Genomic DNA, 14,242 nt, shown 5'->3' with positions numbered 1-14,242 from the left:
TTTTTTCGCCTCATTTTGGTGGCTATTTTTATTATTATAGCCTTGTTAGTTCACGGAATCAAGATATTTTGCATACTATTGTCGAGATAATTTAATGGAGATTAATTTCATATTTTTTAAAAATTGATTTACTGCAATAGAATTGGAAAAAAACACCAAAATAGGTCAAAAAATTTTCCTGTCCGTCATGTGTGAAACCCGGAAACACTGTAACTTGTGAAAAAATCCATTATCTGAGTTAAATTTTTTTTTAAAAAATTCTAATCGACGATTGTAGGTCACTGAATGCGAATGATTAATTAATTCAGTGTCGTTTAATTGCAATTAATAAAAAACGAAAACTACAAGACTGTATATCTATATATATCCATGTAAAATTAACATGGATGGTGATATATCTATATCTATAGATATTATGTACATTTTATTCCACCAGGGGCGCTTGTGCAGTACCTTCCTACTACAGCTGTTTTTTCGGCAATTAATTTTGAACGACTTAAGTTTTTTTTTTTTTTTTTGTTTATATTTCATAATTAAATGAGCATTATGAGTCGTGCACTTTTGGATTTTCCAAACTTTTTTTCTTTTTAAAGTTAAAGAGCGTGTGGGTTTCACTGCAATTGCTAAATATACGAGAGTTAATAGGCCGCATTGAAGTATGCTGATCGAAGATATAGCGAAGATTCTTATTTTTTTATAATTAGTCTTTACATTTATATTTTCTTGGTTTTATTTTAAAATATAGGAAAAATTTTATAGTTTTTTTTTTCAATACAAATTTTTGATACAAAAAATGAAAACTATATTTACCTGCAAAAAAAAGTAGGAAAACGGTTGACCCTGAAGGCCATCCCTGCAACTTCCCGCTAATTCCATACTTAGGCGCTTAAAATTGCACCAATGACGTTTTTGAGCTCTTCGAGCTCAAAAATACAATTTATGGGTTATTTTGAGCTCTCCGGGCTCAAAGAGATTGCTTTCCTATGCTTTAAAGCTCTTCGAGCTCAAAAATCTGATAGAGATTTGATAAGACACTATTTTTTGAATTTTTAAACCGCAATAACTTTTGAATGAATAAACCGATTTTTACGCGGTTAGAAGCATTCCACGCAGTTTTTCACAAAGAATCTCAAATTTTGAATTGATCGCGCTAGGAATTTTGGAGTTATTCCGAAAAAACACTTTTTTCGGTTTTCTTTCGTTCACGATATCTCTCGAACGAATCAACCGATTTTGACCAGACTGGTGGCGATCGACGTGGTTTTTTGAGGTTAAGAGTTGATTAGTTTTTGGAATTGAACCTTTAAGCCGTTGAAAAGTTATTCCAAAAAAACCACATTTAAAAAAAATTTTTTTTTCGATTTTTTTTAAGATTTCTCAAAATCTATTGATCTGAATCGGTCCAAATAGTTTTCAAAATCTAAGTTTGGTCAAGTCCTTTCGAATGGCACCAACCGCGATGAAATCGGTCAAGCCGTTCAAAAGTTATAAGCGGTTGACATACTTTCACACACACACACACACACACACACACACACACACACACACACACACACACACACACACACACACACACACACACACACACACACACACACACACACACACACACACACACATACAGACACCGTGACAACCTCGCGGGGATAGTTAGGGAAGCTTCCTGTGACCTTCAAACGTCGAGATCTGATGAAAACTCGATTTTTGCAAAACGGGGTGAAAACAATAACTTCCCGATTTTTGAAAATCTTCGATTTTCTTAGCGGGAAGTTAAAAATTAGAATAAAAATCGACTACAATTATTGTTAAAAATTTATAGCTCTTCTAAAAAATGTCTTTATTATTCCAATTAATTCAACTTAATTTAATTCTCTTTTTGTGTAAAAATTTAATTTTCTTTTCATATAAAAAAAAAAGTTTGGAAAATCCAAAAGTGCACGACTCATAATGCTCATTTAATTATGAATTATTAATAAAATAAAAAATGTGAAAAAAATATATAAAACAGCTAAGATAGCACGATAATACGTACGTGCCTCTAGTGGGATAAATGTACACAATATCTTCTGATTTTTGTTTTATTTTATTAATTGTATAAAAACGAAACTAAATTACTTAGCCATTCGCATTCGGTAACCTACAATTCTTCCAAAGAATTAAAAAAAAAAAATTTAAGTCAATTAATGCATTTTTTTCGCAAGTTACAGTGTTTCCGGAGTTTCATACATGACGGACAGGAAAATTTTTTGACCTATTTTGATGTTTTTTTCCGTTTCTATTGTACTAAATCAATTTTTGAAAAGTGTCAAATTAATCTCCATTAAATTATCTAGACAATAGTATTCAAAATATCTTGATTCCGCGAAATAACAAGACTATAATAATAAAAATAGTTGCCGAAATAAGGCGAAAAAAATTTTTCGATCGTAAAATACTCTCTGATGCTTCGCACCACGAGTCGTGCAAAAATAAAGTAAAAAAAATAAAAATTGATAGTTATTATTAAATTATTAATCTTTGAAAAATAAATCCTTGTATTGTGTACCCAAAATCACATAAAGTACAAAAATATTATTAAAATAAAATCGTTGAATTTAGCTAACTTAAAAAAAAATTTTTTTATTTATTTGAAAGAAATTTTTGTAAGAAAAAAAAACAAATTAAGATAAGTTAATTTATATTCGATATTTTTCAACTATAATAAAAGCAGAATTTGAACTGGTTAATAGATTTACATTCAAATTCAGACAGCGCTGGGACTAGAACCCGGGCTGTTTAGGTACATCACATGCAACTTTTGTCAATTGCCGTCACAAAAAAAAAAAGCAGTGACAAACTCTTAATTTAAAAATAACATCACATTTTTTAACAAACAACTTTCAACTACAACTACCGTAAAAATTAGAAAGTAATCACTAAAAATATTTAATGTGGGTCGGAAGGAAATCTAAATCTATTACTGCGCATTAGATACGCCGTCAAATTTTAGGGGACATTACTGCGCACTTCGGAAACGGAAGTTAAAAAAACCCTGGTAGCTTGAACAATTTTTTTTTATTCAAGTTAAGTTAATTATAAGTTTCTTAACAATCTTAATGATGAAATATGTTTTTTTTTTTTTTTTAAATTTTGAATAATTTAATATTAATTTACACGGTAGTTTAATTTTTTTTAAGCTGTCATAAATTTAAAAATGAATAAATGAATCAATTGTTAAAATACGACGGTTGTAAGTATTAATTTCGTTGTCTTAATAAATTTGGCCTTGCGTAAAATGTGAAGATAATTTTTTAATTTGTAGAAGTTAATTATTTCTTTTCTTCACACCAAACTCTAATTTCATTAACAGACAAAGAAAAAAAGGTTAAATTTCCAAATTGAACTGTACTAATTACCGATTAGCGTTCTTGATGAAGCCACGGATCAGGGTTAGAAAATAAGAAAGTATATGATTAGATTAAAGGATAAATTATACAAATTAAATAAAAGAAAAATTTTGACTTGATTTAGTTTTCATCTTAACTGTTCAGATTTTCAGATGAATCATTATATTTAATTTATAACTAATTACTGACGACAATGTTTCTATGTATTATGAGTAATACCCACATTCAAGACGAATAAGAATGAATAAAAATAAGAAATTCATGAATAAATGTTACCCATAGTGATGAGCATAATCCGTGTCACTCATTTTAACGAACAGAAGACTCCAGTCTGATATTATATAAGCAATAAAAAATAAATTTATGAGTAGAGCTAACGCCGAAAATGATATGTCCTGTTGCAACATTAAAAGTTTATTAAAATTATTTTATTAGAATTCAAAATTTTTTAAAAATACTTACGACCATTAAATGAAATTCTTGGCGCAAGTAATTCGATAAAAAACCAACGATATTAATTATTAAATAACCGGGTATGAATGTAGGAAATAAAATTGATGTTGCGCAGCAAGAAAGAAATGTTGGTGGTAGTATTATTAGAGTTAACGTACCTGCAAGGCAGAAAATCTAAAGGAATGATATTTAAAGACTAAATAATAATAGTAATAAGAATAAATTATACTTATGATGATTAACAAACTTACTGCGCCACAGAGTTTGCATGTTATCAAAATATTAGCACTCCGATCTTCCAAAGGTTCATTAACAGTCGCTTGGACCATCGACACAAAGTCATGCATTTTCTTTAATTAGAAATTTTGATACTTCTTGAAGGTTGGAATTATTTATTAAGTAAATACGGTCTTACATATATTTATCATAAACAAATGAATCTCTAACACTTACTGAGTTAATAAATCATTAATTAGTAAGTGGAAAAAAAATAGTACTTGATAAATGCAGAATTTTTAATCACCATTTATTGTTTTCAATGTAAATCATTAGTGATATGTGTCCTAGCATATACAAAGCAATGACTGAAAAAATAGTTAATTAAATAAATTATAAAAAAAAATAATAATAATCAATACTTAGAGTTATTTGGTGCGAATTTTTAATTAATATATTTTACAATTGTACTAATAAGTCGTGAGTGAATAAAAATTTAAAAAATTAAGAAAACGGTTAACCCTAAAGGCCATCCCTGCAACTTCCCGCTAATTCCATATCTAAGCGCTTAGAATTGCGATTTAAGATTATCAATCTCTTCAAAATCATGTTCTTAGTTCAAAAATTTTTCTCTTGAATCAAGGTTATTTTTTTTATTAGTGTAGAAATGTGAAGCGTTTTTTAGAACTTTCAACTTGTTCATGGATAAAATATTTTCAAAGTTAACCATTAATCCGTCTTATTATACACTGATAGAAGGATTTGTTTATAGTTAAAAATATTTGTTAAAGACCGCTTTTTAGTCCTTAACAAATATTTCTTAGTTTTTAAAAAGATTTATTAATATTTAATAAATGAATATTAGATTTATTAAATACAAACAAATCATTTAAATACCAAGAAATATTTATTTAATTCTAAAAAGTGGTCTCTAATAATTGATTTGTTAACTATTAAAAAATATTTTTTGATAAAAATAAATCCTTTTATCAGTGTAATATTTGAATTTTTCAAAACTGGCTTTTTCATCATATACGGAAAAAAGAAAACTCGAAAAATTACATTATAAATAGTAATAGGTGTGCCATCGTATTTAAAACTAAAAAAATTACAGTTCGAAATAACATTTTTCTAAATTCAAACTTTGAATGTTAATTTTCAGAGCTTTTATAATTATAATAATTACAATCTGAAACTGTAATTTTTCTATTTTTCTTTTTTCTATATACTTACGAATTAATGGCCCATAAATTACTTTCAATTGAATATTGACTGTACAATGGACAATTAAAATTTATAAATATTATTAATATTGTATCACAACTAGTTTGAAAATTACAATAAATTTTAACCATGTAGAAACGTCTAAATTTAAAAACGATAACAAGTAAAAATATTAAAAGCATTAAAAATTTTTTGATAATTTTATTTTTTTCAAAATATTCTATTCCATGACGAATTTAAAATAATAATTATAAAAATTTTTAAAAATACACCTTTCAATAAGTTTTTAGCGCAAATTTTTCAACCAAAAATTGTTAATAAAATATGACCACAGAAGTCTTTATTTTTTAATATTTTTTCAAAAATAATTTTTTTTATTGAATAATTTACATTTTTTCAAAATTATTCTATTAGTGATGAATTTTAAAAAAGAATATATCAGGTTGTTAAAAAAATTGTAAATATTATCTGATATATTGCGACCTGTAAAGCTAAACATTGTTTTTCCCCAATCTAATACTTTTTTTTAATGTGTGAAGTAATATTGGATAATTTATAAATTATACAAACTATATAATATATTTGCCCTTTACTGTGATAAAATTTTAATAATTGAACGATGAAGATTGTTAAATCGTACATCGCACCAAGTAACTCCTATTATTACCCCTAAAATGAATAATAATTATTCTCTAACCAATAAATATAGCCGATAAATACAACTGATTCGGTCCATTAGCAGCGTCTTCTGGTTCAAGTACAATCTCCTGAACAATACCACCAATAGCTCCAATTAAATATAATGGTACACCGATAGCCGTAAAATAAAAATCGAGAATCTCAGAATTTTCATGAAACACATAGCTCATAATGATGACCATTGTTATTAACAAATAAGTTGTTGAACCAATGCAGTAGACTATCCAGAGCCACGTCGGAATCTCATAACTATAGTACTGACTCATTATACTGAAACTTACGCATACCATAACCTGAATGTCGAATCATTTAACCTCGTTAATGTTCAGTTATATTTATTAGTTTCTTGACTTGAGTAGATCTATATAATAATGCGGTAATTTTGCAGAAATAATTTCACGGCTTACCCTTACCCATTGAACTGTTTTTACCCATATTGGATGTTCTGTCGTTAAATTTATCAAAAATCCTTTGGTGTCATAACTGCACATTTTTTTATGATTTTTACTGTCACTTTTATAAAAATAAATTATTTAATAATTATTTGATTAATAAGAACAAAAACAAAAGAATTTTATAATAAAATTAAACTCTTGTCTGTTAATTTTTGGTCATGGAAAATTGAAACTATTTTCTGGAGGTAGTTCGATATATAATGGTCCATATTTTTTTTTTTTTTTTTTTTTTTTAATTTAAGGATCGCGTGTTAACAAAAAGATAATTTTATTTTTATAAAATAATTTTAGTTTTTTTTTTACGGCTTAAAAAAATTTTTATAAAAGAAAAAATTTTTTACATTATTTGCTTACAAAATTTATATAAATAATTACTACTCTTATTTATCAGTACAAAAATTTGTCATACTTTCAGTTAATAATAATAATTTTACATTTTAATGGGTCTTTTGTACCATGAAATGAAAATTATAAATACAAAAAAAAGAATAATAGTAATAATCTGTAGACTATATTAACTGATTAATCTTAATTATATTCACTCTGAGCGAATTCGTAGAAACTCAATAAAGTATCGAGTAGATACGCTGCTCCTTCCAAAACACAAAGCGAGCCCACGGCTAGACCAATCTAAAAAAAATCAAGGAGAAATAATTTGCATGACAATAATTTAGAAGCTTGTCAGTAGAGTTAAAAATTTTAATCCTACCTGTCTCTCTGTTGCGACATGGATATACTTATGTTCCGATTGATAACCGTGCCAATAATGTAGAGCTGTTCCTCCTACGGCAAGGAACATGAACATTCCTACGATATTCATAATTATTTCCTGAAAACATATATAAATACATAATTAATTAACCATTAATTATATGCAAAGTTAATTTTTTTTGTAGCAAAAATCAAAATATTGAAAAATGTTTTGAGTAGAACGAAAATTGTTACTTTAGTTGTTTTGTGAAATTAAACCAATCAATTAGATTCAAAAAATAATTTGATGGATTATTTTTTGATTGATCAGTTAAAAAAAATATGGAAGTATTAATCACCCTATCAACATTTTAAAATAGGTGATAAATTTAATAGAAAAATTTAATTAATTTAATATGCAAGCAAAAAAAGTGACAAGCTCTCAAAATTTATAGCTTTTAAGAATGAAAATTAATTCATAAAAAAAAATTTAATTCATTCATTAAACAAAATTTATTTTGTTTCAAGAGAAAAATTTTCAGTCAAGATTGTTTCGAAAAATTTTATCATTTTAGATTCAGCAAAAAAATTCTTGGTCTAAGTAAAATTTTCTCAACCCAAAAAAAATTTATTAGATAAAAAATTTTTCTGTTTGATTTTAAATAATAAAATTTTAAAAAATGATCTTAGTTCTAAATTTTCTATGAAAATTTCAAGTAAAAAATTAATGAATAATTATGTTAGATAATTTATATCTAGTAACTTTTTTTTATAAATTTGAACATAAATAATTGCAAATTGATAAATTTTTGATTACTAAGAAAGTTTTCATCTTTGTCAGACAAACTTTGAGATATTTTTATTATAATTACCAAATTTGATGATTAATATTTATTTGATCTATTTGATGATTAATAGGGTGTTTCAATTTCAGGCCTTTTTTTTTCAACGAAAAAACAGGCTGAAAACTTGCATGAAGGTGAGAACAGAAGCCTGTTCAAAGCGGAGTTCTTAATATTAATATTTAGAGGTGGCTGTCCCTAATTTTTCATTTCCCATTTAAATAACATTGGAAAAAAAATTCTTTTTTTTTTGTTTATTTTTCTAGTTCGGCATACGCACCTCATATAAATAAGTCCATAGCATATTCTTGTAGAAAATTCAACGCTCTACAAAAAAGGTCTCTTACACTTTTATCTTAAAGACAGCCGTTCTAAAGTTATTCAGACGTAAACTTCTAAATATATAAAATTTTGATTATTCAAGTATTAAACTGATACAAATTAATTTATTACTGTCTTAAAAATTATTTTTATGTGTAAAATTGGCTCTGATGCGGTAACATTTTCATGAAGCTAAAAAAAAAATTACTCATGTATCAAATTTTTTTCTTCTTTATTTCATTTACTGTAAGAAAATCATGACCCGAGTTTAATGAATTAAATTTTTAAAAAGTTTCACGGAATTATCAATTTATTACTCTAAACGGAGAGAAAAGATAAGTTTGGAAAATCAGAAAAGTGCACGTCTCATAACGCTGATTTATCACAAAAAAATCTGGAAAACGGTTGACCTTAAAGGCCATCCCTGCAACTTCCGCTAATTCCATATCTAAGCGCTTAAAATTGCACTTATGAGGTTTTTGAGCTCTTCAAGTCAAAAGTCTGATAAAAGTTTCGATTATTCGTTAATTCATTCAAGAGTTATTGCACTTCGAAAGTTCAAAAAATAGTGTTCTTTGAAACTTTTATCAGACTTTTGACTTGAAGAGCTCAAAAACCTCATAAGTGCAATTTATAAAGCGCTTAGATATGGAATTAGCGGAAGTTGCAGGGATGGCCTTTAGGGTCAACCGTTTTCCAGATTTTTTTGTGATAAATCAGCGTTATGAGACGTGCACTTTTCTGATTTTCCAAACTTATCTTTCCCTCCGTGTAGAGTAATAAATTGATAATTCCGTGAAACTTTTTAAAAATTTAATTAATTCTACTCGGGTCATGATTTTCTTACAGTCAATGAAATAAAGAATAAAAAAATTAGGAAAACGGTTGACCCTAAAGGCCATCCCTGCAACTTCCCGTTAACTCCATACCTAAACGCTCAACATTTCACTTATTTTGTTTTTGAGCTCTTCGAGCTCAATAGTACAATTTCTGCGTTATTTTGAGTTCTCCGAGCTCAAAGAGATAGCTTCTTTATGCTTTTGAGCTCTTCGAGCTCAAAAGTCTGATAGAAATTTGATGAAACACTATTTTTTGAATTTTCAAACCGCAATAACTTTTGAATGAATGAAGCGATTTTCACGTGGTTGGTGGCATTCAACGCAGTTTTTGAAACCTCATAACGGATTTTGAAGTTCAAATCGATCGACCAAGAAATTTCGAAGTAATTCCAAAAAAACACTTTTTTTGAAATTTTTCGTTTTCGATAACTCTCGAACGAATCAACCGATTTTGACGGGACTGGTGGAAATCGACGTGGTTTTTCAAACTTAAGAGCGGAATAGTTTTTGGAATTTATCGGTGCAACCGTTTAGAAGTTATTCCAAAAAAACGATTTTTTGAAAATTTTATTTTTGAGATTTCTCAAAATCTAGCAAACCGAATTGATTCAAATTTTCCCAAAATTTAATGGCAATGATACTCTTTAGATCGCCGCCTATTTCGATTCGATCGGTCGAGCTGTTCAAAAGTTATACGAAGTTTACACACACACACACACACACATACACACACACACACACACAGCCGCACGGACACCATCGCGGGAATAGTCAGGAAAGCTTCCTGTGACCTTAAAACGTCGAGATCTGATAAAAACTCAATTTTCGTAAAACGGGGTGAAACCAATAACTTCCCGAATTTTGAAAATCTTCGATTTTCTTAGCGGGAAGTTAAAAATTTGATACATGAGTAATTTTTTTTTTAGCCTTATGAAAATGTTAGTGCATCAGAACCAATTTTACATATAAAAATAATTTTTAAGACAGTAATAAATTAATTTGTATGAGTTTAATACTTGAATAATCAAAATTTTATATATTTAGAAGTTTACGTCTGAATAACTTTAGAACGGCTGTCTTTATGATAAAAGTGTAAGAGAACTTTTTTGTAGAGCGTTAAATTTTCTACAAGAATATGCTATGGACTTATTTATATGAGGTGCGTATGCCGAGCTAGAAAAATAAACAAAAAAAAGAATTTTTTTTCCAATGTTATTTAAATGGAAAATGAAAAATTAGGGACAGACACCTCTAAATATTAATATTAAGAACTCCGCTTTGAGCAGGCTTCTGTTCTCACTATCATGCAAGTTTTCAGCCTGTTTTTTCGTTGAAAAAAAAAGTCACCTAAAATTGAAACACCCTAATGATTAATATTGTACATAATAATAAAATATAAACTTACAACAAGACTTTTTTTATGCTCCGTACTACCAAAACAATAAGTCATCAATACAACGCTGGTGTAAATGAAAAAACCAACAAAGACACCGGAAGCAACGATTTCTGCGTCGGGGCTCTTGTCCTCGTTTAGGTTCCACGTTCCACCCACACCTAGAAACTCTCCTCCGTATCCCGTTCGATACAAGATGAGAATAATTAAGTTCATTGCCTGCAATAATTCCATTCAATTATAGTATATCAGTAATAATTAATAAAAATAATGAAATTTGAAAAAAAAATATTGAAAAATTAACACTAGAACTGGGAATCCATGCTCTATCTATGCATGTGTCACCGAAAATTATCTCTTTACAAATACTCGTTATCTTACTCTCTGATAGGCTGTAATAAGTGATTCAGGAATTCTTGTCTTTGCGTTATTGCTAAATATTTTTTAAATACTATTAATATCAACTTTAAGTAACTTTCGCAACAACTAAAAATTATCAAAGTTGTACGGATATTTGAAACTACTGACAGAACTGCTGATAAAACGCACTGAATAAAATGTCTGATTATTTGTTAATAAATAAAAGTTATTAAACTAGATTCTCACCAATTTAAGCACTTTTATAATGATACTGCCAACTGACACTACAGAAACCATGGTGATATTTAAATGTAATTATTAATTATTAAATGTAATGTAAATTGAAAATTTTTAGCCAAGTGTCTTGATCTTTAGTTACCGGTTAACTGAAATGAATCAACGGAGATGATAATAACTTCTACAATGAACCAAGCCCTTTCTTATCTTATCAGATAACAGGTTAAAGTGAGAAAATAAATCCCGAAGAGTATAGAAACAGAGCATCTGTTCCACTTACGTTACTCTTTATTTTTTATTTATATTTAGTATTTATGATTCAATTATTGTCATTAGAAACTATCGTAATCATAAATTAATTTTTAATGAATGATACCGTTAATTGAATGTAAGCAATTATTTAATTTATTTTGTTAATCATTTGAAATTTATTTCTTTAGTTGATAAAAACGACTGTCTCATTTTAAAAATGACATTTATTAGAATTTTATGAATTTATATTATAAAAAATAGAATGTATTCTAAATTGAGAAATAATTTGCATTGATTTATATGAAGAAGAAATATTAATAAAAAATCTTTTACGAAAAAAACATCAAATAGTGTTCTTGATGAAGTAATATAAAATGTCTGCTAATTTCAGTACTCTGAGAAAAATAATTTATTTTGAAAAAAATGAGCAATGTTGTAATAATAAATTAATTTTTTGAAAATTTTCAACAATTTGAACACTCCTTTGTGATATCTGCAATCAGACTGGAAAGAACTACCTATTAAGATAATAGAATCGCTTAGCCATGATACCTTTAAAACCAGTGCCTATAAATTTTTCCTAAATCAGGAAAGTAATGGCTAAATACTAACTTCAAATAAACATTCTGAATCTCGACCATCAATTTTACTTGTAATATCAAAACTAATATTAATATTTTTGCCATTTAAGGAAATGTAAAATGAGCTGATTTATATAAATTATATAATTTATATTGTTAATAATCTGATTTATATTTTGAGCTATTCTTTAAAATATTCATATTTTAATGTTGAATCTATTTGCATTAAATAAGGGCTGGTTCCCACTACTATTAATTCACATAACTTTTTCCTTTGTTCATCTTGTTAAAATTATAACCACTACATAAATTAAATACTAAATCTCTTACGTGTACTTTAAATAAACTACCATTGTATAAGTTTGCCATTCGGCCAATGCCTTGGCATCAAAGTTATTTAAATTAAATAAATAAAATAAAAATAATTTTATTGTTTAGCTAAAAAAATGAAAATTTTTCCAACAATAACTTTCTTGTTGAAAAAAAATTTTTTTTGGTTTAGAAAAAAATAATTCTAGATAGACAACTTGTGAATTTTCCTCTAAAATTGTTTTTTTCTCAAATTTAGAAAACTTTTTTTCAGCAAAAAAGTTACTATGAGAAAAATTTCTATTTCTTTAGCTCAACAATAAAATTGTTGAAAATTTTTAACAAATTAATTTCTTACTAAAACATTGCTTACTTTTTTAAAAAGAAATTTTTTCTAGTGTACTTTTTTATCAAAGTAATAGCATTGAATTTTAATTTTATAATGAATAATGATTCTTTAATATTAAAAAAAAACTATTGATAGATTAAAAAACTTTTAGAATTATGGAAAGAAGATTATTCCTTTAATTAATAATAAAATTTTTAATTTAGTTGATTTTTAAAAATTTTTAAAAATTTCTTAAATTATTTTTTTGTGAATGAATTATATATCACTCTCATTTAAATGTTTACCCGCAAATAAATTTAAATAGATATATTTTATTAATTCAAATGAATGTTTCAGGAACTGGGTCTTGACATAAAAGATGACCAAATAATAGAAATGGAAGCTTGTGTAGACAAGATAGATTTTCTTGCAGCTGCAAAGGAAGAGAAGGCTACAAGACACGATGTTATGGCTCATGTGCACGTGTTCGGTACACAATGCCCCAAAGCTGCTCCGATTATTCATCTTGGAGCTACCAGTTGTTACGTCGGTGATAATACTGTAAGTCATGAATAATTTTTCATACCTTTAACTTTTAGAATATTGTTTTTCTAAAAACTTTGAACTTTACAGGATCTTATTCAACTCAAACAAGGGTTCAAGATATTGTTACCAAAGCTGGGCGGTGTGATCAAGCGACTTGCTAGGTTCGCTGAAGAATACAAAGATCTCCCGACTCTAGCATTTACACATCTTCAGCCGGCTCAACTGACGACCGTCGGCAAAAGAGCAACGCTCTGGCTGCATGATTTACTCGCGGATGAGTACGATCTTAGAGAAGCTTGCAACAGATTGAAATTCCGCGGAGTAAAGGGAACAACCGGGACGCAAGCTTCGTTTCTTCAGCTTTTTAACGGTAATTACACTGTAAAAAAAAACCGGTGTGAGTCCGTGCGGTGTACGGTGTTAAAAATTCCGGTGTTAAATTCCACACCGAAATCGGTGTAGCAGTAACACCGGTCGCGGTGTAAATATTTTTTTTCGGTGTTAAATTGGTGTTATAAATTTTCCGGTGTTGATATTATTTTAAGTAACACAATTTTTATAATTAAACTTTTTATGTTTAATAATTAAAGATAAATAATAAAAAAAAAGTTAATATTTAATTTAGAAAGTTTAAAATAATAAAATATAAAAAAGATAAAAGTTTTTGATTAAAATAAATACACTGTAAAAAATTTCGATGTAAAAATGGACCCAGAGCACTTTACATGGCCGTGTAGTGTGAAATAATGGTGTGAAATTCTCTCAGTGTAAATTTTCGATCCGTGTTACTTTAACACCATTATCAAAGGACAATTTTAGGACATCCTATAGATAATCGGAAACTCTAAAATAGTGGATTTTAGTAATTATTTCATAACTTTTAAGTATTTTTTTTAAGATTTTCGGAATACTTCTAAGATAATTTTAGAATCAATGCAATTTATTTGAAGCAATTTAGTTGAAATTTTGTCCTTAAATCTTATGTGGAACCTTTTTTGAATAATCTTAAAACATTTTTTTAACTATTTGAGACATTTTTCGGATATTTTTGAGACAATTTTGGAACATTTTCTGGACAGTTTTAGAGTGTTTTTACAACAAATTTGAAACA

General features: G+C 27.5%; 2 protein-coding genes across 3 annotated transcripts in view; one reads left to right on the top strand and one right to left on the bottom strand.

The window, feature by feature from the left end:
* LOC123269472 (adenylosuccinate lyase) overlaps positions 1-14,242 on the top strand; it is a 47,564-nt gene that overhangs the window by 28,751 nt on the left and 4,571 nt on the right. The window contains exons 2-3 of the mRNA XM_044735187.1: positions 12,943-13,146; positions 13,219-13,501. Of these exons, the coding sequence (XP_044591122.1) occupies positions 12,943-13,146; positions 13,219-13,501 (487 nt within the window). The remainder of the gene's footprint in view (positions 1-12,942; positions 13,147-13,218; positions 13,502-14,242) is intronic.
* On the bottom strand, positions 6,754-11,508 carry LOC123269475 (protein snakeskin). Of its 2 annotated transcripts, none has more exons than XM_044735191.1 (4): positions 10,900-11,007; positions 10,531-10,737; positions 7,143-7,262; positions 6,754-7,063 (listed from the first exon to the last, which is right to left on the bottom strand). In XM_044735191.1, the coding sequence occupies exons 2-4, from the start codon at positions 10,732-10,734 to the stop codon at positions 6,962-6,964; spliced, it is 426 nt and encodes a 141-aa protein (XP_044591126.1). In that variant the 5' UTR covers positions 10,735-10,737; positions 10,900-11,007; the 3' UTR covers positions 6,754-6,961. The 2 variants fall into 2 exon arrangements, with proteins under 2 accessions (XP_044591126.1, XP_044591125.1); XM_044735190.1 differs by lacking the exon at positions 10,900-11,007 and adding an exon at positions 11,125-11,508 and having other exon boundaries at positions 6,759-7,063.

The sequence above is a fragment of the Cotesia glomerata genome, linkage group LG7, assembly GCF_020080835.1.
Source record: "Cotesia glomerata isolate CgM1 linkage group LG7, MPM_Cglom_v2.3, whole genome shotgun sequence".
NCBI lineage: Eukaryota > Metazoa > Arthropoda > Insecta > Hymenoptera > Braconidae > Cotesia > Cotesia glomerata.
This window is presented reverse-complemented; position numbering and strand designations above follow the sequence as displayed.

Coding starts and splice junctions, on each gene's coding strand:
- LOC123269475 (XM_044735190.1), bottom strand. CDS start 11,175: ATGGTTTCTGTAGTGTCAGTTGGCAGTATCATTATAAAAGTGCTTAAA. Junction 10,738..11,124: donor TTATAAAAGTGCTTAAATTG/GTGAGAATCTAG, acceptor GAATTATTGCAG/GCAATGAACTTAATTATTCT. Junction 7,263..10,530: donor AGCATAAAAAAAGTCTTGTT/GTAAGTTTATAT, acceptor ATATGTTTTCAG/GAAATAATTATGAATATCGT.